We start from the raw sequence: 26,346 nt of genomic DNA on the forward strand, positions 1-26,346 counted from the left end.
AAGAAAATTTAAAGCAAGGTAAGGGATTTAAATTTCCTGCTAACTTTTCCAACATAGTGCCTTAAATAAAGTGTTATGAGAAATATATATTTTTTATTAATACCATTAAAAAAAATATGTATTTTTCATATTTTAAGAGACACATAATACTTTTAAAAATTGAATTAGAAATTTTTTCCTACAACTCAATTTATAAGAGAATTATATCCTTTTGCATAAATAAATTTGAGATGATATTTTTATATAAACTTGTAATTTGAAAATTTTAATTGTTGATTTTCTTTATTTGAGTTAATGAACATTCTAAAACATGGAAAATGATCTTCTCAAGTTTAAATGAATTTGATAATATTTGGTTAGCTATAAATAATGGAAGGATATTTTTGTTTTTTCATTTTTTGAAAGTACAAAAATATCCATCCACTATAACTAACCGAATATTGTCATTGTACAAACTCATTTTATACCACAATTAAATGAGCTTTGGTTCTTTAATCAACTTGCTTTCGTCCTTTTCTCAAAAAAAAAAAAAAAACTTTCTTTCGTCCTTCAGAAGATCCTCTTGCTTCATTTAAAATAAAATCGATATTATTTAAATTTATAGTTAATATTTAAAATTAGTGTGTCTAATAGACCAACAGTGTCAGTTTTAAATTTTTTAAAATAATATAATACCAAATATATTATTAAATACATCCATTAATTTTTTTTTTTTTTTTGACCGTAGAGCAATATTATTCATTTCATTTAATAATCCCAATTTTCCATGGATTGAGATCTTCTAAAATTTACTTTAAATTTGAAATTCTCAAATTTATAAATATTAGCTGTTTATCTTATCTAAGCTCTAAAATAAGTTATATTTTAACATTTAATAAGAAAACATGACTTATTAAATTCGAATCCTCTATTATAACTAACTGGATATTTTTCAGTTCAAATGAACTAAAGAATATCTTAATTTTAAATTCATTAAGGGTAATTTTCTCTTTAAATTTAGTTATTATATACTAAAATATGACTTATTTTAAACATTTAAATGAGATGAAACAGCTAAAATATATGAATTTAAAATTTTCAAATTTAGAGAGAATTCTAGAAAATTTGAATCCTTCTCGCATCCGTAATATAGCCGCAGCCATGGATAATTAATTGCGTCGTTAATTATAATGATTATAATGATTAAAAAATGAGATTAATGATTATTAAACAAAACGTTGCGTGCACATTCGTCCAAATCCACCGACTGGGCCCCACAGTCCCAAATGGATAACCAAGGGAAAAGGAAAGCCCCAGACACCGGGCCTACTCTTTCGTCTTTCTTATCTCATTCTTCCGAGGCAAGAACAACCAAACTCCGAACCGTCTAATCTCTGACCAGTAAACTCCACGTGTCCATCATCCGTTGGCTCGGACTCCGGTTCGGCCTTACGCTATCCTGCACTTTTTCAGTGCCTTCCTCACTCTTCCTCTAGTTTTTTTCCTCTCCCACACTCTCCCTCTAGAAAATCATTGAGAGAAGTTTTGAGTATCGGTGGTTGATCATGATGAGGTATATTCGGTGAATTAATTAATTTTGTTTTTTAAATTTTTGTTGGTTTCGGACTTGTTTGTTTCGGTGGAAAATGTTTTACCGGAAAGTTGTTGGTTGGAAATTGATGGATGGTCTTTTTCTCTCCTTTGACGTTCTTTCCATGTGGATGGTTTGTATCAAGTAAGTTTGTTGATATTTGGTGTTGAATTCCGTGTCGAGAAATGTTTTCTTTACAGTGAAAATTGTTTGTTCCGTTTTTCTCGAGAAGGTTCTGGGTAAAGGTTTTATCGGGAAACAGACCGAAGTTAGGGGTTGTGTGCTACGCGATCGTAGTGTCCTCTTATTTTGTTTGATTTGGTATGATTCTGTTATGTCTATGGTTATTTCTTTTTGGTGAATTCTGTTTCGGTGGCAGTGGTATTTTTGTGTGTGTGTGTGTGTGTCAGTTTTCTTCATTTTTCTTTATTGTTTTAATTATGGGTCTCTGTTTGGTTGCTGAGAAAGTTTAAGAAAGGCAAAGAACTGACACACTACTCAACTGAGCTTACTTTAACCAATATGGCTTATGCTTGGTGAGTTTTTAACACACACACCCAAACAAAAAGTATGTTTTTCTTATCAATCAAACGGGTTCATGAATTATATGAATTAGTCAAAATTGTTTACTACTAATATTTGGTAAACGATAAAAGCTGCTTGTTTTATCAGTGGTAAATACTGTCTTTTAACAAAAGGATAGAAACATCTTATTCTACGGTTTACTTTATAGATTTTGAACTTGAGATTTATATCAATTTTACACGTAAGCCAGATGGAGTTCATTTTTGGATTTTAATTTTTTTGGGTACCTATATTAACTTTCTATGGTGATTCTGTCATTACTGTGTTACTCATATAGGGTTAATAGATTTGATTGTCAATCAGCAAGGACTTATTGGATATGCAAGCAAGTGTTTACGTGATTGTTCGAGTGTTACCTATGATTGATCCTCTTATTTACCATAATTTGTATCTGAATAACCTGAACAAGAAATAAAATATACGTTTCAGAAGTGACATAGTCTGGCTGTTCTGAGTGTGCATATACATGTTTGCACTCACTCATGCTTTAGTTTTACATATGTGCACTCTGCTTCTTTTGGTGATTGTTGACCAAACGAGTGCTGGACATACGTAGGCATGAACTGTTGTTGTTGTTGTGTGTGTGTGTGTGTTGTTGTTTTTTTTTTATTTTTTTTGTGATTTGACATTTCTAGGTTGATATTTTATGGACTTAGTACTGCCAAGATTAAAATTTGATTTTTAAACAAAAATGTAGGAGCAAGATGTAACAGTAAATATAGAGATCCATTCGACCCTGCCCCCCTGCCATCCCTAGTTGTAAGCTTTAGAACGTTCTTACAGAGAGAGGGAACAGGACGTTCATGTTAGCATCCTTATTAATAACATGCAAATGTACTTAGAAAATTTCTTTTGGCTTGTAGCAGCTGTCACATGTTACAGCAAACTACGTTTTCTGGTGTCTACCCTCCATGGTCCTGATATTGCACAAACGTGGTTGTATGCCTGCATTAAACTTTTCATAGCAATATAATTAAAAATTCTTAAAAAGGCATTTTCTAGATGATCAATTGATCAGTTGTGCTGAGTACTTATTCTGCTATGCTCCTTGTGTTTAATTTTACAGGGTGAAGTTGAAGGCAAACTTTCATTTTTGGTAATTCATTAAGTTGTGGTCTGCTGCAGTTTTTGTGACTTTTATTGATTACAAGACGTTTTCTCGATGGGTGGAGTTTGTTCTAGGAAGAGGGACCAGCGTGACAATGAAGACAATGTACTCAGAGGGGTATCTGGAAGATATATTAAAAGTGGGAGTTCCAAGTGGTTGGCCACCTCATTTCCTCGACCTGCTATAGATGTTCAACTAGGGAGAGGGAAATGCCCGTCACTTTTGGACTTGTGCATACGTAAAATATGCGAGGTAATTTTTTGTTCTTCATTATGCTTGAGTCTCCATGTATCTATTCATTAAAAAAAAAAAAAAAAAAAAACCTTGGCTTACCTTTTTTTGCTTCTTTTTCTAACAGGACATTGATAGATATAGCACCTTTTCAATGCTCCCAAGGGATATTAGTCAGCAGATCTTTAATGAGTTAGTATATTCCCACCGGCTAAATGATGTTTATCTGGAAGCTTTTCGAGATTGCGCTCTCCAGGTAGCTCATAGTGAATTATTTGGAAATTTGTCTTTAATTTAAGTCGGTGTTATGTTTATGATTTGTTTCAGTTTCATCTGTTCTTTAAGGTTCCTGTTATGTTTTTGACAGGATCTATACTTGGGAGAATACCCCGGGGTGAATGATAGTTGGATGGATGTAATCTCTTCACAGGGGTCATCTTTGCTGTCTGTTGATCTATCGGGTTCTGAAGTGACTGATACTGGCTTGCTTCATCTCAAAGATTGCTTGAATCTTCAAGCTTTGAATTTTAATTGTTGTGACCAAATTTCTGACCATGGGCTGGAACGCATAAGCAGTAGTATTTCTCTTGCTTTTACAGTTACCATGTTGTTCTGGTATTTTACTATTTTCAGTTGGTTACTTAACTATTTTAAATGATAAGCAGAAACATTAGAGAATGAAATAATTATTGGAGGGGTTTCTTTTTTGTTTTTTTTTGTTTTTTGTTTTTTGTTCTTTGTTTTTTGTTTTTGTTTTTGTTTTTTTTGTTTTTTTGTTTTTTTGTTTTTCTTTTTTTTTTCTTTTTTGTGGGGGGAGAAAACAAATATCATGGTGATATTGATCCCATAATGCAAGAGAGCAATGGTAGTAATGGTATTCCTGAAAAATCAGACTCAGACAGAGGCATCTCTGAAATTGTCTTAGATCTTCAGAATCATAGGTGCTCATTAACTATCGGCCCCACCTTCACATGGGCTGAGAGAGTAAAGGACTCCAGATAATTTAATCGTATGAGATATGTTTTGTATTGATGTTTTGTTTTTTGGTGTGCCGAATTTTGAATTAGTGTGATCGGCGTAAATTTGTAGTTTGTATGACATGCATTTGTCTATTAATATCTTTCTGCAAGACCTTTTTATTTTTTTTTTGGTTTTTCTTCCTGTCAGAAGTTCTTCTAACTTGAGATGGATGTGAATTGGCATTGGGCCTTCTTGGTTTTCTTGAATTAGTTCTTTTATTGATATTGTGTATGACCACTACTAAATATTTCAGGTTTCTCAAACTTGACAAGTTTGAGTTTTAGAAGAAACAATGCAATAACTGCCAAGGGAATGAGTGCCTTTGCTGGTTTAGTTAACCTGGTCAAGTTGGACCTGGAGAGATGTCCTGAGATTCATGGTGGGCTTATTCATCTGAAAGGTATTGCTTTCTCCACATGTACTTTCATGTTGGAGCCCCCCTCCTCCCTCTTTTAGACAAAAAATGTTCAAAGACTTTCATGTTGGAGCCCCCCTCCCCCCTCTTTAAGACAAAAAATGTTCAAAGACCTTCATGAATTACGATGAGTTAGGTGATTGATTAAATAGATGATATTGTTAGTTGATTTTTTTTTTTTTTTTTAATTATAAAAATAAATAAATTGAATGGTCCATTGAAGGCTGCATAATATGGTAGCCCTCTCCCTTCCCAAATCTATTCCCTTTGGAAAAGTTGAATCCAAGACTTCTCCCATCTTAGGGAAGAGGTATTACCCAGCTAATCTCGTTTTAATTTAAAAGAGGACTATATGTTAGCAGTTAATGCAGTAGTTAGATGTGAATTATGATTTCGTTAAATTAGTAAAATAGTTTGGAGTTTTTCTTTAAGTAAAGAAGATCAAGGTAGACTGTGGAGTGTAACATGATGATTTGTTTGGTGATATACATGTGTAAGATATGAACCATTAGAAAAAAGAGTCTTGAAATTTTGATTTAATACTTGGTTATTGAGGTGGTGGGGCACTTCTAAAATGATTCAAGATCTTGTTGCTTAGTGCCCTAGGAAGGGTTTTTTTTTTCTTGTATAAAATCTGTAATAGGTTTTGGGACATGAGCTTTGTTAGATCAGTGCATGAGGAAGGTGGATACTGTATCTTTCTTTCTCAATGCTTTACATTCTGGTAGGAATCGGGGAGATGAAGCTAAATGTTGTTGGGTTCCTTCTAAAAGACGATCTTTTGAGGTAAAAAGTCTTTAAAATTTCTCCTCCTCAACTTTGGCTACTCTTTCCCTTGGAAGAGCATCTGGAGGTCCAAGGCTCTTTTGAGGGTGTCTTCTTCACGTAGACAGTTTCTTTAGGAAAAATTTTCACTATGGATAATCTCCGCAAACATCATAGTGATAGATTGGTGTTGTATGTGCAAAAAAAGTTGGAGGAACTCCCGATCACCTCCTTTTTCATTGTGATATTGCGAGAGTGGGTTATGTCAAGACGGGCGGTGGAGCTCTTGGTGTGTTGGAAAAGAAGGTTTAGTCGGAATGGTCTTAATGTTGTTTGGAATGTAATTCCTTCTTATTTAATGTGGTGCATCGTTGGGTAAAGGAATGATTGAAGTTGCGAGGATTGTGAGAAGACGAGCTCGGAACTACAACTTTGTTTCCTTAAATCCCATCTCAAGTGGATCTCTATTAACACCCTTTTTGATGTCTCTAACTTTGTAGATTTTTTTTTTCCTTCTCTTTTTTCATGTTCTTGATCTTGCTGAGTGTTTTCTCTTGTATATCACTGTGTACTAGGGTTGCGGCCATCAGCCCTTTTGTTATATACAACATTACTCATCCAAAAAACAAACTTTCTATGGACTTAGATTGCGCCCATTGCGCTTTTAATAAATTTGCTTTACTTATCAAAAAATCTATGATAGGTTTTAATGTACTTCATTTACTCTCACTTGTTTAATCTCTAAACGTACATCTAAGTTGTATACTTCCAGTGTACTTCGGGGCGACTACGCTTTTAATAAAGTCAGTTACTTACTTATCAAAAAAAAAAAAAGTCTACTTCAGCAATTGAATATCAACAACCATAAGAAGGTTTCTTTCAACAGTTGTTATATATATATATATATATATATATATATATATATACTTTTATTTTCAATACCTTTTTTGCATGCATTGCTTGTAATTTTATTACCAAAATCATTTCTGATTACTTTATGCGGCAAAAAATTCATAGATTGATAGATAATGTATTGCTCCGCAGCCATGGGAGATACATTGAGCTGATAGTTTTATTTATTCTTTCCATTTAATTTTCATAGAGATGTCATGTATGAGTTGACTTGGCTGTTTTGTTGATTTAAATTTTTGAGAGATTTGGCAATGGTATCTCCCTTGGTTATATACTTCTGCTGTTCGATTACAGCCCATGATTACCAAAATCTGACTTCTTTTCACCATGCATAAATTGATTCCAAATAGTATTCATTTTTTTAGTATAAATCAAAATAGGATTGTGTGGGAAAGGTTATCAAAAGGATTGTGTGGGAAAGAGTCTGGGGAAGGGTTATATTCCCTACCTCCACTAATCCCCTTTCTCTCCCTCTCTCTCTCTGCGTTGAATGTTATGTCTTTGGTTTTATATATCAGATATTTGATAGAGATGCAATGTGAATATTATTGAAAATATCTGTTTTCGAACAAAATGAGCACTTCATAAAGGGTTATTATTGCACTTATGAAAAACATGAATTTAAGAAAGAATGTGCCCCTTGCGCTCTTAATGAATTTGCTTTACTTAAAAAGAAAGAATGGGGCCTGTAGAGGACCATAGTCTTCGCTTGATGGTGAAGGTAAAGTAACATGAACATACATGGAGCTGTCAAGTTGGTCTGCTCACAGTTGATGTAGCATATATCTTTTTGCAGGTTTAGCAAAGTTGGAGTCTCTCAATCTAAAATGTTGTAATTGCATCACGGATGATGACATGAGGCCGCTCTCTGGTAAGTTATATCTTGCTATCCTTTATTTATTTTTTCTCCAAATAATGAAAAACCCATAGTTCTACAGTCCGACTTCTATTGAAATTGTATGCCTCTCTCTCTCTCATCTGCAATTTGTATCTGCTATTTGTACAAGTATTCAGAAGTTGTGTTGCCTTTTCTGCATTTGGTTATGGATTTCTCCCATGAGTGCATCCTTTATTCTGGGTTCTTGGAACATAGAAATATAGTTAAATTTGGTACATGAAGGATGCCTTGTATGCGACGATCCACTTGCAGAAACTCTCTCTCTCTCTCTCTCTCTCTTTGAAGAAGTGTTTCTTAGGAGATACTAAAAAATGGGAGTCCCTGCAGTTACTGTAGCTAATGTGAAGGGTTTTTAAGGGTTGTCTTCTTGTTTGTTTTTTCTTAAACTGATGTGTATGGCTAGGATTAGTATAGATGAAGGGATTAATTTACTTTTGGGGTTTTGTTTTTACTTAAGCTCAGTAAATTATAGACCACTTCATAGCTTGGGATTTCCTTGATTAAGCACCCAAGAAGAGGTTTTTCCTTTATTTCCCTCTAAGAAACTTAGGTTTTGATGAAAAATCAAAATATATCCGTGTCCTGTCACACTCCTGACTGCGTTGTGCATGGACTAAAGAGTTAAACAGCTTTAAGGAAGTCCATATAACATATGCTGCAAATATATTTTGATAAGTTCATTTGAAACATATATATGTGTTTGCATATGCTTTGAGTTAAGATGAATGTTTACTTGGTGCAATGGTCTAATTGTGTGAATACTCGCTCAATAAAATTTCAGGGCTTGTGAACTTGAAAGTATTGCAGATTTCATGCAGCAAGGTTACAGATTTTGGCATTACTTTCTTGCAAGGTACTCTGTTTTCTAATAAGTAATTTATGTTTTATATGTTTATTAAATATATATTTTTCAGCCTTACTGTTATAAACTTATAAGGATAAATCATGTATCATGGATCAATGTATCACTTTGGGTTTGTATCTGTTACCCTGGGGGTATTCTCTATCTATCCAAAGGAAAATTAAAAGGGAGAAAAATAATGTGGAGGTTCTGTGTCTATTTAAACACAAGGTATCAGACTGTTGGTCTGAACCAGGCTTACCTTAAAAGAAAAGAGTTACCTGAACTAGAAATTCTCCTCATCCAAAGCCATTTAAGAAAATGCTGTGCAACCTTCTTTTTCTCGACTCTTGGTGACATCTCTGTATGTATGTGTGAAGGATTCAAGCGAGTTAGGGATAGTTCAATTGTTTTGGAAATTTCAAGTTTTTGATGGGTAAAATGCAATTCATTCCTCTGCACAGGATTGAACCCACGATCTTACCCCCTCCACATTGTGGGATAGGAAATGCTATTTGGTCCTCGAAACACCAACCAAGAAAAATGTAAGATTTTTTTTTTTTTTTAACAAGTAATCGAAATATCATTAAAAAGTGCAAAAGTGCAGCCCCGGCACACAAGAAGTATACAAGGGATACAACTCAATTAAAAAGAGAAAATAAGGTTAAGCAAATCATGAAAACTAAAATTGCATAAAGTAGTTGTCAAGGGGTAAAGAGTATTGAAGAAAAAAAATACTTTAGTTCCACTACCGTCCTTTCATGGTCTTCAAAACTTATATAATTTTTTTTTGAACAATTTTTTTCGCCACACAGCTCTCTTCAACAAACGAAAGTCTTATCAATCTTGGCATAACCCAAGCTAACCCAACACGACTGAAAATAGCACTCCATAAAGTACTAGCAATCCCACAACGGAGTAAAAGATGATTCACAAATTCCCCACCCCTCTTAAACATACAATATCAATCAACCACAATGACATAGCACTTCCTTAGGTTATCCATGGTGAGGATCTTTCCTAGGGCACCCAAGCAAGCAAAACACGTCGCTCTCATGGAGACTTTATTCCACCAAATACTCTTTCAAGGGAAGGGAGTACTAGCATGAGGAATAACGATGTTATTAGAACAATCTAGCATCGAACAATCCTCTCTTGAAAGGGGCCCTGCAAAGCTTGTTTTCACTTCTCTATCTCAATCTACAAGGAGTACAACAAATTGAAAAACGAAGCAAAGACATTCACCTCCCAATCGTGAACCACTCTGATAAACGTTCCATTCCACTGATAGGAGTCACTAGATAACTCCAAATGATTTGCCATAGAAGCATCCTTCTAATCTTGGAGTCGTCTCCTACTTTTAAGGGAAAAGTCCACATACTCCCACTACTACTCAATTGACAATGTCCTTCCCAAACTTTTAATTGGGAGAATGTCCCTCCCAAACTATGAAAGCATTGCTAATGTCCTTCCCACGGCCTGCAAAAAGACAGAAATGATCCTAATTTTTTGTCAAAAAGACAAATACCCTTATAAACTTAAAAAAGAAAAAACGAAATTAAAAAATTTCCACTCCCTTTTTATTTTTATTTTTATTTTTTATTTATTTGAATTTTATTAAGGGTATTTTCATCATTACGAGGGACATTGTCGCAATTGAAAGTTTGAAAGGGACATTGTCAAGTGGGTGGTAGTTTGAGGGAGGGTATGTGGACTTTCCCCTACTTTTAATCTGGTATGACTAGAAAACTCTCATAGCTCCTGATATTTTTCCATAACCCCACCTTATATAACCCATGAACCTCATTTGAACATCACCCAGCCCACGAGCTGCCATGTTTAGAATCCACTACGACTCTCCACTAGCGTTTGTAATGCAAATAGCACCATAGTCACTTCCCCAAAAGAGCGTGGTTATACAAAATCAAGTTTTGGACCTTCATGCATTCCTTAGAATTCGGAGAACAAACCTGGACTAACTACCAAGTGAAATTTAATGTCTTCACCTATCCCACACCATAAGAAATCTCGTTGTAACTTCTCTAGTGATTGGCAACACCAACAGGGAGAGAAAAAAAGAGACATGAAATACTTAGGCAAATTGGATAGTGTGTTCTTGATCCAAGTAATCCTTCCACTGTGTACATCCTCTTGGAGCTAGGCAAACAACAATCGATCTTCTCAATAATACCATCTCGAATAGATTTGGCCTTAAAAGAAGTTCCCAACAGAACCTTAGCAAATATAATAAGAACTCCCAACTAACATGATTATAGGGCTTCTCAATGTGCAATTTGCAAAGAACACCTGCCTCACTAGATCTAATCCTACTATTCAGGCATTCATTAGCCATAAGAATGGAGTCTAGGATTTGCCTACCTTTGACAAATGCATTTTGGGACTTTGAAATAATCTTCTCTACAACCCTTCTCAAATGTATTGGCTACGACTTTGGCAATAATCTTGTAAACTCCACTTACTACACTAAGAGGTTGAAAATCTTCAACTTCTAGAGCCCCAAATATCTTCGAAATGAGAGCAATGACAGGGGCATTAAGGCTTTTTTAAAACTTGATTATGGCATGAAAATCATGCAATTCCCCCATAATATTTTCTTTAATCACATCGCTACTATGGCTTGGAAGAATGCCATAGTATAACCATTAGGGCCCACCGCAATCACTGTTAACTCATCTCTTTCAATAAGGCAGCCCTCTCCAAATCTCTATTAATGTTGTCTATCTTCAACTTGCCTTCACCACATAAAGCTCTCTTCCTCCAAACCATCAAAATCTTAAATCAGCTTTCAAGGCCTTAAGTTTGCGAGCCGAAATGATGCTTGGGGGGGGGGGAAGCCTTGAAAATGATAAGAGAGAGACAAGAAATCTATCAATCCTAGACGAAGTCAAATGGATCTATATTGACATGGATTAGGTTGGTATTTTATTAATTACATGTCAGGAAGAACAATTGGTTGTTAATAAACATTATTATTATTAAATCTACATGTCAGCAATTCTTTGTAATTAATACCAATAAAAGAAAGAACTCAGTTCTCCTCTTGTAGTGGATATTGTGAATATGGTTGCCTGGAAAGTTGAAATCGTTTTACTGTTTAAGCTGGAGCAGCTATTCATTCCATGCAACTAACTTATCAATGTTATGAGGTGAACCCTCTGGGCTGAAGCCTTTCATTCTTCATCCTTTCTAGGTTTTCTTCTGTTATTTTTCTGATCTTAATGAGAAAAAATACTGATTTTTTCATCATTAGTTTCTCCCTTCACTGATTCTGTTATTGTTTGGCCTTTTGCTTTTCAATTATCTCAGTGTATTCTAAACAGTGATTTCTTCTAAACAATGTGTAGTCAAAGATTTTGGATTTTGTCTCTTTTCCTAGTTATTTCATCTTGTTTTGCCTTCGTAATAAGTTTTGTGGTTATAATTTCTGTGTGTTGCAGGACTGCACAAGCTTTCTCTGCTGAACTTGGAGGGATGCCCAGTTACCGCTGCATGCTTGGAGTCTCTTTCAGGTTTCTATTCTGTTCAAGTGCTTGGCTTTTCTGCCAGTCAGTGTTTTCTCATTCCTATACAGATATGATATAGTTGCAGATCTAGGATATCAGTCTGGAGCATTCTCACGTTGTGTGAATATAAATGTGTATACACTACTAATTAATCAAGCCCACTCTTTGCCATTGGGAACTTTGTTGTAAGCACCTGAAAATGGTCTTCACCTCTGATGTTGCACGAACTGACACACATATAAAGTACCAACCTCTCTTTTCCCCACTTATTTCTCAGGAAAATCATTAATTCATAATTTTTTTATTCATAAATATATATATTTTCATTCTATCTAGTAAGTGCACACAATTTGTGTTTGCAGCATGTCTAGTATGTTTGTCCTTAATCTGTGTGTGTATGTGCTGAAAATGGTGATTTAGTTTGTAGAAATACTTTTTTTTGATAAGTAATAATCCAATCTTATTAAAAACGTAAGGCACTCCTAAGTAGGAACTATACGAAAGGAATTACTTAATTAGAAAGGGAAAAACGAAGAGGGAAATCATCATAACTAGTCGACAGAGGGGATACAAAAGCCGCTGTCTAAAGATACAAGGTATGGAAGAGCCAAGTTGTAGAAATGCTTTTGGCTATGAAGCACAGGGATAAATTGTGTTATGTTATGCTTCTGACTGTGAAGTAGCTTTGCTTTATTTTGACCCCTAGAACCTCTCTTTTTTGCTGGGGTGACTGAGGGATTTCGTGGCCGATGGGGTTCTATTAGTGCGTAATAAGAATTCCCGATAACATATGCTTTGATATTGTTTTGGCAACACTTTGAGTTCTAGGGGTTCTATTAGTGCGTAAATTCTTGATGACATGATGAATTAGACTGCAACAGACAATTTGAGCCAGTCATGTTTAATTAATACTGATTGAAGTATTTCTCATGATATTTTACACTTCATTGATTAAAAGTTCTGGAAAAATAAATGCTACTTGATATTCCAAACTCTCTTTTTTCCCGTCAAGATTTGGTTTTGCCTGATATCTAACTAGCTTTGTTTTTGTTCCAGCTCTGGCTGCGCTGTTATATTTGAATCTTAACAGATGTCATCTTTCTGATGATGGGTGTATGAAGTTTTCACGTAAGTAGTGTTAAGACTAATGTGATACATTGCTTGTGGGTTACTTTTTACTATTTATTGCAATAAAAACCTTACTTTTAACTTATAGCATAACTTGTTATCTGTAGGATTTGGGAACTTAAAAGTATTAAACTTGGGGTTCAATGACATCTCAGATGCCTGCTTGGTACACTTGAAAGGTAGGTGTCTTTTACTCTCATATCTAGAAGTTCATAAGTTTTGATCTTTGATTTCCCTTTTGTCTGCATTTTCACTAATGGAAGAGCAGGTTTGAGGGTAAAAAGGTTATAGAATATAGGAAGCAACCTGTGCCTGTTAAAATTGACAAAATGCTATCTCTGTGATGCACATGGGTAGTCCAAGTTTATAGAGTTCAAGATTGATTTTCTTTCTGTTTATCAATAAGCTTCAGAAATATGATTATTGTGGACAGATTATTGTCATTTCTACAATGTTCACATCTGCAAAAATAAATATTTTGTAAAATAACTTTGTGCATGTGATTGAAAAGTTATTGCTTATCTTGGTCTTGCTTCATGTTTGTGTTGCATTTTAATGATAATTTCTATACATATATCTTGGTGGCAGGTTTGACGAATTTGGAAAGCTTGAACTTGGATTCATGTAGGATTCGTGATGAAGGGCTGGTTAACTTGATAGGTTGGCGTTGAAATGGTTTCCCTTATTTTTTATGATAATTCTATCTGCTACCAACCAAAGTGGTCAAGTAGAATGTCTTTCAACTCCAAACATAATATTATAAGAAAAAATGGAAGAGTTATCACACAATAAGTAATTCTTTTTGTTTATTTCATTTGCCTTTGAACATGATATAATGGCTGCTAGCTTGTGTGCCATGTGATTTAATACAAGAGATGTTCAGCTGGTTATTTTTTTGATCAATGTAAGCAGTTCTAATAAGAAGGGTTTTCTTTTGAGAGCCATGTGTATAGTTTGTTTGTTCCATGTAAGAAATATTTCATGGTCTGTTTTATAGTATGCATGATAGTACTTGGTTATAGACAACGAAATAAGCATACAATATGAGATTATCACCTGAAAGTAGACTCAATGCTGACAATTTTCATGGAAGGACAAACTAACTGAGCACATGCAACAAATTGTCCTTCCATGAAAATTGATATGGACTTAATCTCTAGTGGCTTGCTAAATTAGATGAAATCAGCATGTTGAATTCTGCTAAGTATCTATTAGTTTTCCTCTTCTTTTCATCAATAATGACAAAACAGGATTTTGTTATGGAAATTAATGAGAGAATTGCATTTTGTTACATTCTGGGTAAACACGAGTAAATTATTGGAATCAAATGATTAACTTATCTTCAGGGGATCACAGAAAAAGTATAGTGATCCAATGTTTTCTTTTTTGTTCCGTTCTCTTCTTTTCTTTTTTCCGTGTGTCTTGCCTTCACTGGCTCTAACTAATTTATGCCAGTCTTAGTATAGCTTGAGATGTGACACATATTTGTAGAGTATTTTGCATCATACTCGTAGTTTCACTCTATAGACTAACTGATAAGTTTCAACTTTTAGAAAGGTTTGTCACTACATTACACAAGGACGTAAGAGTAATCTTGCAAATTCTTTGTGGTTTACTCTATTATATGTCTAATTGGATATAAGGTTCTAGTTTTTCCTTTTTTCTTCTTTTGTTGTTTTCCTACCTTATTTGTAATTAATGCTGAGATATGGATTTGAATTCTTTGATTAGGCCTTCGACATCTGAAATTCCTGGAGTTGTCTGATACTGAAGTTGGAAGTAATGGACTTCGCCATCTATCTGGTTAGACATTCACCTTCTATTTATTTACAGATTATGGGGTATGACTGGTTTCCGCGTGTCTCTGCTTTCTCGATAAATTCAGTATACCATACAATCTGTTTTGCTTAGTTTAGTGATAGGTAGATGGATTCTTTTATTAAATTCAATGCTCTCTCAATAAATCCAGTATACCATACAATCTGTTTCACTTAGTTTAGTGATGGGTAGATGGATTCTTTTAGTAAATTCGATGCTCTCGTTTGGTCTTCATCTGTGTGTCAGGATTTTCTTCTCTCCCTGGCAGCCTTATTTGGGACTGTTGCCAAGCCAAGATGGTTGTTCTCTTGGTAATCTAGGTTTATTGGGTTCTAATGCCTTCTGGAATTGAATTATGATTTTCTTTTTCCTTTTTTTTTTCTTTTTTTTTTTTTTTCTTTTTTCTTTTTTCTTTTTTCTTTTTTCTTTTTGGGTTCCTGAGTAAGTTGTTTAATCACATAATGGTTTGAAAAAAATTGGTTCATTTTTTAATTTACAAAAAAAAGTTGTTAAGTTGGATAGTGAAGGCAATGGAGCCCTTTGAATTTGATTAATATCCTAAGCCAAATGATAAGCCTTCGCAAAGTCAGGAATTTTATATTTGGTAGAATTGTCAGATCTGGATTAAGGAAGTGATTTCTTGGTGAATGAGGCACCCTAATTATAAGGCATCCTCTTGTCTTTTTATTTATTTATTTATTTATTTTTTTGGTGATTACTGACTCTATGGAAGGGAACAAAATGCATACTAAGCTGTATGTGGTGAAGAGATTGATGGCCAACATCCTCACACGCCACCATTTATACTTGGCATTTAGTGAAGGATCTACCTTTTCTGAAATGAGATGACCATACTGAATTTAGATAAAATACAGAAATTAATACACCACATTCTCAATTCTTCTCTAAATGCACACAAGCGCCTCCTAGGGCGATCTTCTTTGTTTGGTCTGCAGCTTTGGACAAAATTTTGACCCTAGATAACCTCAAGAAGCGGCATGTGATTGTGACAAACAGATGTTGTATGTGCAAGAGGAGTGAGGAGACGGTGGATCATCTTCTCCTTCATTGTGAGGTAGCTTATGCTTTGTGGAGTGCCTTTTTTGGTCGGTTTGGGTTGTCTTGGGTGATGCCGAGACGGGTTTTTGATGTACTTGCCTGTTGGTGGTCCTAGGGAGGAGGGGGAGTGCCGCGGTTTGGAAGATGGTGCCTACTTGCTTTTTTTGGTGTTCATGGAGGGAGAGAAATAATAGGTGTTTTGAGGACTAGGAGGGGTCATGGGAAGACATATTATCCTCTTGCTTTCATACTTTATACCTTTTGACTGTTGCACATGTTTTTCCGGTGTCAATTAGTTAAGATGATTTTCTTGCTCGATTTTCCCTTTCTAGCTAGGTGATCTTTTTGTATATTTCCAGTGTACTTAGGGGTGCGCCTTAACGCTATCAATAAGATTGACTATTACTTATCAAAAAAAATTATTCTCTAAATTACATAAAATTGGATTATGAAGATATCTCATGAAATTTTGATGTTGTTTTGTGAGAACATGAGTTGAAAGAGGCAAGGAAGGGTCTTTTATCCATTAGAATCAAAGTTTCATTGGGACAGTCCAGGATTGGGAGCTGGAATCTCTTAACTTAATATTGGATTTCTTTCAGGGTGGAGATTGTTGTTCATTAAATTGCCTTGTGGCTTTTATTTTTTGGTAACCTGATATTGTGTTGGTTTGTTTCCTGTAGGTTTGACTAGCCTGGAGAGTTTAAATTTATCATTCACTGTGGTTACTGATGGTGGTTTAAAAAAATTGTCTGGACTCACGTCTCTTAAATCACTCAATTTGGATGCTCGTCATATTACAGATACTGGACTGGCAGCTCTTACAAGTAAGTAGTTTTGATATAAGCAGCTTTGGATAGGAACAGAATGGAATTATGAGTAATCATCATTAGCAAGAATACCTGTAGTGGGAATGCAATGAGCATTGCCTAAACAAATCTTTTTTCAAAAATAAAAAAAATTTGAACCGCCCTTGTCTTCTTAGTATTATAACCTAACAAAGAGTCTGCTTGTGTTTTTGTGTATTTAACTGCAAATATCTGGGCCACCGAGCCTCTCAAAAGTCAAAAAACCCAGTTTCCATGTGTTTGTGTGAGCCTTTGCCTCTTAAAATTCTGTTCTTCATGTCATAGACTAACAAATAGCTGCTTCATTCACTTTTAGTGGCCTCCTTTTGCTGCTTTATTGATGATGTTTTTAGTTCTTCATGAATATTTGAACATGTTAGTTTAATGATGCATTTCGTGCTTCATTGATACAGGTTTGACCGGATTAACTCATCTTGATCTTTTTGGAGCTCGTATTACAGACGCTGGAACAAATCATCTGCGAAGTATGTTAGATAACACACTAGTTCCTGTTGCCTATACTAACAAATTTGTATTAGTTTATACATGATGCTGAATCCACAAAACACACTGCTACTGGCATTAGTAGATTACATCCAAGAAACTATTGTGGAGTACTATTAGCGATTAGATTTATGTAGTCGCATTCTTATACTAATTAAATACAGAAGGAACTTGGAATGGTATCAGTTACTAGATACTAAATATAAAACATGAAAACAAATTGGTCCTCTGTTGATTATTGAATATGAGAGGGTATTAGTTTACATACTATAAATGATGTCAAGCCTTATCTAACTTAATTAACAACATTCTTGAAACAGTTTGAACTTTGGTTTTCCAAATCATTGACAAATTATGGTTTAATTTATTCTTTTTTTTTTTCCTCCAAATTGTTGGATGAATCAGACTTTAAGAACCTGAGGTCCCTGGAAATTTGTGGTGGTGGACTGACGGATACAGGTGTAAAGAATATCAAGGATCTTTCATCCCTGATGCTGCTTAATCTTTCACAAAACTCCAACATGACGGATAAAACCTTGGAGTTGATTTCTGGTATCTCCATGAACTTTTTTTTTTTTGAAGAATATATATGCTTGCTTTATTTGGTGAAGTTAAATTGGGGTATTAGATGGAACTTATGTACAAGAGTTTTATGAGCAGAGCAGGTTTACGGGCAACACGGGGGAATTTGACATGCAAAAGAGATAGGTTCATTCTTTAAGAGGAAAAGGAGTGCTACACACACTTTCAAGTGTTGACTCCCTGACATAGCAGTGAAAATCATCATTGAATGAATTAACAAATGAAAGTATATGTAGCAGTAATTTTCACTGCCACGTCATAAAATGAGCACTTGAGAATATATGTAACATCTCTCTTCTTTAATGTCTAGTTATGGCAATATTTGTCCCGAGATCTATGTGGTCAATATTATAGTGAAAATTTCACCAATTCATAACTAATGTCTCTGCCCAGATACTTGGAAGTAGCTTTATGCTTTAAAAGTTAGTTTAAATACGTCTAGGTTCTCATTATTGAAAAGGTGCTTATGTATCCTTTTCTATAAATCTAAACCTTCAAGTGCCAGCACTGTATAGTAGGGCATGCTGATGACTTAACCAGAAGTGGATCGGAAAACTTGTCTCACTAAAAAAGAACTTAACTGTCCTTTTTTATTTTCTTGAAAGGAATACTGTCCCTTCCAGATAATGGGAACCGTACAATATTTGTTTAGTGGCTGCCTCAAATTACATTGTTTACACCCTTGGCACACTGTAGCCTGTTAAAGACTCAGACGGCCCACTTATATTCATAAATGCTGTGTGAGGATATATTTTTCATGAATGTTGATTTTCCCTCTATTTATACCTTGTTGGGATTTTGTTTCCCTAATCACGGGCTTCCTTCTATTTATTATCACACCCTTCCGTGTAAATGCAGGCTTGACGGGGTTGGTCTCTTTGAATGTTTCAAATTCTCGTATCACCAGTTCAGGACTGCGCCATTTGAAAACTCTGAAGAATTTGAAGTCACTGACATTGGAGGGCTGCAAGGTGACAGTAAATGACATTAAGATGCTTCAGTCAACTGATCTCCCTAATCTGGTGAGTTTCCGGCCCGAGTAGTTACGAATGCATCATAAGATTTCTGTAAAAAGGATACCATTGGAGTACAGGGCAACTATGTATATATAATAACATCAAGGCGAGGAGATGTTTGCTGTACTGTACATATGGTTAAACCTGAAGGAGATGTGCAACGTGGCTCAGGAAGTAATTATTCTAGGAATTATCCCAATGTTTTATGTGAAGCATTCTTTTGGATCGTGTTTGATACAGAAGAAAATGTAGATAAGCTTCCGTGGCATGGGTCTGATATGCCCCTTTCAGCTTTGGTTTCCTTTGTATATATATGTCGGTACAGCAATCATGTAATATATTCATATATTACATGTAAAAAAAAAAAAAAGACATTGTTATGTAATGAAGTTCCCCATTTCCCTATGTAGGGTTGTGAATTTAAGTGTCTTTGGTTCTTGATTTTAAGGTACATTTAAATTATTAAGCTTTGCAAGACGGGAAGAGCAAGAATGTGACCAACGTTCTTGTACCTTTATTACCTTCGTCTGATTTCTTTATTTATTTTTGTGCGACAATGGATAACATTTACTAAAAGCTGTCTTGGTCCTCTGTACTGGAGAGGACCGGTACAGACATGGCTAATTATTATTAAAAAATTGCTTTATTATTAATGTTGTGAACTCTACATTTTTTGCAAAGAATGAGATATCTGTAAAATGGATAATTGTGTAATTTGCAAATTCATGTACTAAAAAAAAAGTATAAACTTGTATGGCATGGCTACCATGGGAAAACTGATTGTAAGAATTTGGAGTATGTGCATACTATTTATATAGGCCTGACCCAATGACCCATGCTTAATTTTAAAGTGTTAATTACCCAGCATCTGAGGGCTACTGTGACCAACACAACCATCCTTGAATGGTGGTCACGTCCTGTGACATCAGGAGTTGTGTGGATTACCCAAGGTTAGACCCAATTGGACAAGCAGCGGTGGTTGGCTATTGTACCTCATCGAGGGACCTGTGTTGTACATGATGTCTCACGGGATGTACCAACCTCACTATAAGAGGGTTATGGGACAGATAATTATGATTGGAGATAGTGTTATTATGTTATTATTATAATGCATCAACATAATTTTTTGCCTTATTGCCTATTAGAAACCCTATTGCATGATGGTGCATATGGTTTATCATTATTTTAATAAAAGACAATTCACTGCATATTGACATGTTTCACATGTGACTACTCACTAATTTGTGCACTTACGCTTTATCTTTTCCACATGTAAAACATTTTTTTTGTTTTATAGACGACCGTCTTTCTTTAGATTATGGTACACCAACCACTAAGGGTCGCCTAAGGGTCTGGACATGCATGGGTATGTACATGATCTTTTTGAGACCATGGAGGGAGTTGCATACCTCTAGGAAGAGTTTGAGTTGGCCTGCTTAGGCTTTATGTACTAGTGGTCCATATACTTAATTTTGGGTTGTTGAGGATCCCGATTATAACCCATGATATATTTCTATTTTTATGTATATTTCTGGGAAAAGATTCACTTCACTCCCCTGAAGTTTTAGGGGTTTTTAAGTTTTAACCCAAAAGTTTAAAAATTGGCAATGTCTCCCCTAATGTTTTAAAAATTTTCAATTTAAACCTTTTTGTTACTAATTTCCATCAAATTGGACGAAAATTTCTAAAATTACATAATTATCCTCAGGCTTTTTTTAAAAAAAATTTCGTCAAATTTAACGGAAATTAGTAACGGAAGGTTTAAATTGAAAATTTTTGAAACATTGGGGGGGTACATTGCCAATTTTTAAACGTTGGGGTTCAAATTGAAAAACCTCTGAAACTTCAGGGGGGTAAAGTGGATTTTTCCCTATATTTCTGATTGCTAGACTTTGATACGTATTATTTTTGTAACCTAGACTTGATGGATGTTGAAATTATTATGCTAAGTTATGTTATGATGTTTTAAGTTACTTTACCAATAGTAGAAACTGGTTGTTTACAGTTCTGCCTTAGTTTTGTGGCCATCACGTTTGATTGACAAATAAATAAATAGACATTCCACATCATTGTTATCCAATCAGGAGTAGGTGTAACTCTTCGAGTTATTTACTTATTAAATAAACTTGAGGATGTTACAGAGACGCTTTGCAGGTGTATTGCCTTTAATAAACAACAAGAGGCGTTACAACAGAAGCACACAAGAGACGCTTGTTCACCACCACAAATTTGGTCAAACTGAGTTATATTTGTGATGTCCTTTTTGTTGTAATTTACCATCAAATGTAAGATGTTCTTTTACATTGAGGACAATGACATCAACTAATGGAACTTCTTGAGATAGGAACTAGAACTTTATAAAAGAAAAAAAAAATTTAACTCACCACTCTTTGGGGTGAAGTTTTGCTCTAACAAAATCTGATATTGTAGCTTGGGCACAATTATAGCACAGCCAAAAGGATTAGACCGTTGAAGAGAGGGTTGGAGAGAGGAAGGGGGAGGCCAGAGGGATAGGAAATTTATGGAAGGTGGGGCAACATGTATGAGAGCGAGGGAGGGATGTGAGTTTTTCAGTTTTAGTTTTTATTTATTTATTTGTGTTAGTCGTTTTTTTTTTTTTTTTTTTTGTGTGTTTTAGTTTATTTTATTTATTAAAAAAAAATTATTAATGTTTTATGTGAGATATTTGCATGCTAAAAAGTGAGGGCGAAGTATAAATTTTCATTTTAATGATTTTAATGCCTCTCCTAGTTATAGGACACTAGCTCCTATCAACTACCCTCAAAATGTTTACCCACATGAACCATGTTCATACTGCTCCAATCCTTATCATAGTTCTAGTAATTGTCTATCTTGGGAACAATTTTCTAATTCTTCATATGAGCAAATGAACACTAATTTCTCCAGCCCGGTGTTTGAAACAAATTCCAATTTTTACAACCCTGGAGCAACCAATCTAATTTCTCAGGGACAGCTCAGGCTACATTAAATTATCTTCCTAAAGATGATATATGGCAACTTTGTCCAACTGTTCACATTGATGACTTAGAAGAAAATACCAACTCAGCCCAGCTAAGCCTATCTATGTCAGATTTATGAAGAAACGCGAACCATCTCTATTTTGTGAATATTGTTATAATCCCACTCATCACAAAAGTGAATGTCCGTTTTTTTTACACTACATAAGCATGATGGAGGATGATGCTAGCATATCTCATCATGAGTTAGTCAAATCTTATTATGCTTCTCTAGCAATAGTGCAACATTTTCCAATTGCTCACGTTAATTACATAGGCGAGAGATTAGCCCAGTTCAGAGAAGCTAGAGTTGACCATTTCACATTGCCTAACGATCATCCACAATATAAGTCATGTTCATATTGTTATAATCCTTATCATAAGAGTGAAGAGTGTCCATTCATTCTAAACTACATGATTGATGAGGATGAAATTGTGAATAACATTGAGGAGGAAGAAAAAGAAGAAGTTGGGCACATAGAGCAAGTTGAGCACCATGAGAAAAGTGGGCCCCCAACAAATCCTGATTTGCCCAGTGGCATGGAAGTGAGTACTGAAGCTCATGCCTGCATCACTATCCCTCTTAAGACACATCAAGATCCAAAGCTTCATCGCCTGAATGTCTCAAAGAGCCATCTTATGTCAAGATACTCAAGGACTTGTGCACATAAGCACACAAATCTAGGAACCACTCTCCTAGAAAGATCCGTCGAAACAAGCAATTCTACATAAGATGGCAAAACATCCTTCCAGAAGGGTATGAAGTTTTAAAGAAGAAGGGGTGGAAGGGATTAGTTGGACATCCGCATGATAGGGGGAAGCGTTGTAAAGTTTTCTCCTCTAGTTTATTTTCTGCACTTCACTCCTCAAATTCTTTCTTTCCTTTTCATTATATTGCGTTTCTTTTTATTTGTTTTTGTTTCTAATAGCAATTAATCTTTTGATGTTTGTTTCTATGAAAAAAATATTGCTGTTAGTTTTTGTTGACGGGTGTTTTGGTGTTTAAGTTTGGGGGACGCCCTGGCCTCATTCACACTTAGATTTTCTTACTTCCGGTAATGTATTTATATATTACACATTGAGGGCAATGTGTATTTCAAGTTTGGGGGTATGGAAAAACACTTTGTCTGTTTATTTTTATTATTATTATTATTATTATTATTATTATATATATATATGTGTGTGTGTGTGTGTGTGTGTGTGTGTGCTAAAAAAAAAAAGAAAGAAAAAATTGTGCTACGTTGTTGGTCAAGTTTGAGTTAAACTGTAACTGTGATTTGCATTTCATTAGGTTGCTTAAAGGGTTGAACACATCATTATGTCATTAGGAGTCTGAGTCCTTTGACCTATTTTTGGGTAAAAGAGATTTAGCTTGTTTTGAGAAAATAAATAAATAAATTTATGAGCACATTAGCATGTTTTCTATGAGGCATGATGTTTAAACTTAAGCATGCTCCTTTTGAGATTTGGTGGATGATCTATTGATGAATAACCTGGCTTGCAAGATATATATATAAATCATTTTGAGTTTTTCATTGAATAACCGGACTTCTTGTCTCATTAAGCATTGAGTATTCGCGTCAAAAGGTGTGAAATTTAAAGTTAATTGATGGTATGGCTAGCTTGGCTTTGTAACCTTTTTGACTTGAGTTAATAAGCCCTTAGGGATGTTTACATCTAGTGCCCTAAAGCTACCTGGCTTGGGAGTTATTGGCTTAACACTCGGTACCAAGGTTAATTAGAAAGCTTAAGAGAGCCAAGCATTGCAAAGCCTACGTAAGATAATAATAATAATAATAATAATAATAAAAAAAAAAAAAAAAAGAGGAGAAAATGCATATCTTGCCTTGGTTGTTTCATTTGATAGGAATTTTTACAAATTTTATAGAACTGGTCTTGAGTTTAAGTAGAAAGCTTCATGATTGTATGCTAATTACACTTTGCACTTTTCAGAACATATGATCTTTCTCTTCGTCATACTCATTTAATTAATTAATACATTTTACAAACAAAAAATAAATAAAAAATTAAGTCGTACTATAGGCAGTCAATTTCAAGAAAAAAAAAAAAAACATACAAAAACTAGTAATATACATACTTTGATTTCAACATTAAACTGCAAGTACATACGAAGAGTCCGTTAAATAAATTAAACACCAATGTTAAAAAATGGCTAAAAACTTCAACGGTAAGGAATTGATTTCCAAAATAATTTTTAGGGAAATTATATATAAACTCCTTAAGTCAACGCGCTTTTATTCAAAAATCCCTAAGTGTTTTTTTTTTTTTTTCGAAAATTTAGTCCTTGGGTCAATCGGAAACTACAATAAACTCTCTACCGTCAATTTTTTTAACACCCGTTAGGGCCACTCAAAACTCTCAGTTTTATCTGATTAAAATATCAATTTTTTATTAATTTAATTTAAAAAAATTAAATCTAAAAAAAAATAAATAAAAAATAAAAATTGAAGGGTGGACAGGGGTGGCGGTGTCACCCCCGGCCACCGCCCCAACCCCTATGGGGTGACCGTAAGCCACCCCAGGGGCGCGGCCACCCCTTTCCACCCATGTAGAAATGCACACCCCAGGGTGGTCAAGGGCCAGCCACCCCAAACCCCAAGTGGGGTGGCTCGGTGGGAAAGTGGCGGCCCCGTAGCCACCCCTTCAAACCCCCAACTGGATAGCCGCAAGCCACCCCGTGGGTGGTTTGCCCACTGGGGTCACCCCAGTGGGTGGCTCAGCCACCTCCACTCCATGGGTGGCTTGTATCACCCCATAGGAGTTTGTGGGTGGCACCGCCACCTCCGCCACCTTTTAATTTTATTATTATTTTTTTTTGTGGTTCAGTGGCCCGGCTCGCAAAATGTAATCTCAAGTAGGCAGTCCACCGGGTGGGCAAACCACCCCATAGGGGTTGGGGGTGGCCAGGGGTGGCATCGCCACCCTTGGCCACCCTTCAATTTTTTTTTTTTTTTAAGATTTAATTTTTTAAATTAAATTAATAAAAAATTAATATTTTAATCAGATAAAACGGAGAGTTTTGAGTGGCCCAAACGGGTGTTAAAAAAATTGACGGCAGGGAGTGTATTGTAGTTTCTAATTGACCCAAGGATTAAATTTTCGAAAAAAAAAAAAAAAAAAAAAACACCTCTAGGGAGTTTTTAATAAAAGTGCGTTGACCTAAGGAGTTTATATATAATTTCCCTAATTTTTAAGGTTACTGGGACTGGAAGATGTTTCAAGTGGTCGATGATATCTATCAATATATGCTTCGTATCATCTTCAAGAAGAGAATGAGTGGTATTGTTGTTGGTATGAGATATTGACACTGCATCAAGACAAAATTAGGAATTCAAATAAATTTTCTACTCTTTCACCAATTTAAAAGAAAAACAGATTAGGGGCAAACGGACACAAATATCTTTCTACCAATCGCACCCCCTATTCTCCTTATTCATTGCTACGGAAAAAATAGAAAAAACATAATAAATTGTTTTGTTAAGAAACAAATCTATACTAATGAATAAAATGCAAAATAGTACCAAATTAATTTATATGAAAAAAGGTAAACAAATTGTTGGATTATCGTACCCATATTGTGCTCTTTCTCAAATCTTGGTAATGTTGAGCTCTTGTTGACATCTCTATCTTGACATTCATGATTGCTTTGTATTTCTACTTAGATCATGAATTAAGATCTCAGCAAAAACAAATCTTCAATTAAACTTACATCTATGTCACCATTGACAGATTTCTACTTTAATATGTTCCAACTTTACCACTGATTTGTATTCGACTTTATTAAGGATATCAATCATTTGAAAATCATCTATTGTGCACTGGCAAAGACTTCCCGAAATGGTGTTGCTTATATCCTAAATCATTGTAAATTTATTAAAAATTGTACCACAATGTTAGTTTTGTCCTATAATACAAAATTGAACAAATTGAGTTGCAACATCATTTTACCTTCCTTTAAAAATTTTACGGGGTCCAAGTTTAAGTGTACGAATACAAATACTGGGAGAATAATAGCACAAAATGATTTCATAACAAATAAATAGATGATATCATTTTAACTTACCCTTGTTTTTACGAGAGTCAAAATTAAGTCGTCAAATGCATAGACCAGGAGCATAATGTCTTATAACCTACAAAGGTAAGAACATAAACAATAGTTAGGCATATGCAAAAGGTAACCCATTCTCCTAAGTTTCTACTTTTTGAAAAAAGTTCCTTTAAGTTATTCATCTAACCCGTAATATTACAACATAATGTCCAAATTGTATTGCGCCCACATAAAAATAGAGATGCTAAGGAGTTGACAAAATCATCAATTCATCTGATGAAAATGGTTCAAACAAATCATTTGGCTGTAACTGCAAGAAACAAAAATGTTATCTACAATTAATTTTTATAATGTCAAAAACGATCTACAATTCCAATATTTAGTATTTTTAAGAAAGTAACTACCACAATATCCTAAATGAATAACACTATATATA

At 34.7% G+C, this 26,346-nt stretch overlaps 1 protein-coding gene across 2 annotated transcripts; it reads left to right on the plus strand.

Moving 5' to 3' along the window:
* The first annotated feature begins 1,398 nt into the window (after positions 1 to 1,398).
* Positions 1,399 to 19,248, plus strand: LOC132187622 (uncharacterized). Of its 2 annotated transcripts, none has more exons than XM_059601990.1 (16): positions 1,399 to 1,552; positions 3,222 to 3,515; positions 3,622 to 3,750; positions 3,862 to 4,072; positions 4,768 to 4,914; positions 7,403 to 7,477; positions 8,286 to 8,357; positions 11,804 to 11,875; positions 12,926 to 12,997; positions 13,105 to 13,176; positions 13,586 to 13,657; positions 14,729 to 14,800; positions 16,558 to 16,701; positions 17,136 to 17,207; positions 17,632 to 17,778; positions 18,667 to 19,248. In XM_059601990.1, exons 2-16 carry the CDS (start codon positions 3,318 to 3,320, stop codon positions 18,849 to 18,851), a joined length of 1,740 nt encoding a protein of 579 aa, XP_059457973.1. In that variant the 5' UTR covers positions 1,399 to 1,552; positions 3,222 to 3,317; the 3' UTR covers positions 18,852 to 19,248. The 2 variants fall into 2 exon arrangements, with proteins under 2 accessions (XP_059457973.1, XP_059457974.1); XM_059601991.1 differs by having other exon boundaries at positions 3,281 to 3,515.
* Positions 19,249 to 26,346: the final 7,098 nt, after the last annotated feature.

The sequence above is a fragment of the Corylus avellana genome, chromosome ca7, assembly GCF_901000735.1.
Source record: "Corylus avellana chromosome ca7, CavTom2PMs-1.0".
Taxonomy (NCBI): Eukaryota; Viridiplantae; Streptophyta; class Magnoliopsida; order Fagales; family Betulaceae; genus Corylus; species Corylus avellana.

What these genes read in the sequence shown, in the direction of transcription:
- LOC132187622 (XM_059601990.1), top strand. Translation starts at nt 3,318, where the DNA reads ATGGGTGGAGTTTGTTCTAGGAAGAGGGACCAGCGTGACAATGAAGAC. An exon ending in ATGCTTGGAGTCTCTTTCAG is followed by an intron (nt 11,876 to 12,925) that starts GTTTCTATTCTG and finishes TTTTTGTTCCAG; the next exon opens with CTCTGGCTGCGCTGTTATAT. An exon ending in TGGGTGTATGAAGTTTTCAC is followed by an intron (nt 12,998 to 13,104) that starts GTAAGTAGTGTT and finishes TGTTATCTGTAG; the next exon opens with GATTTGGGAACTTAAAAGTA.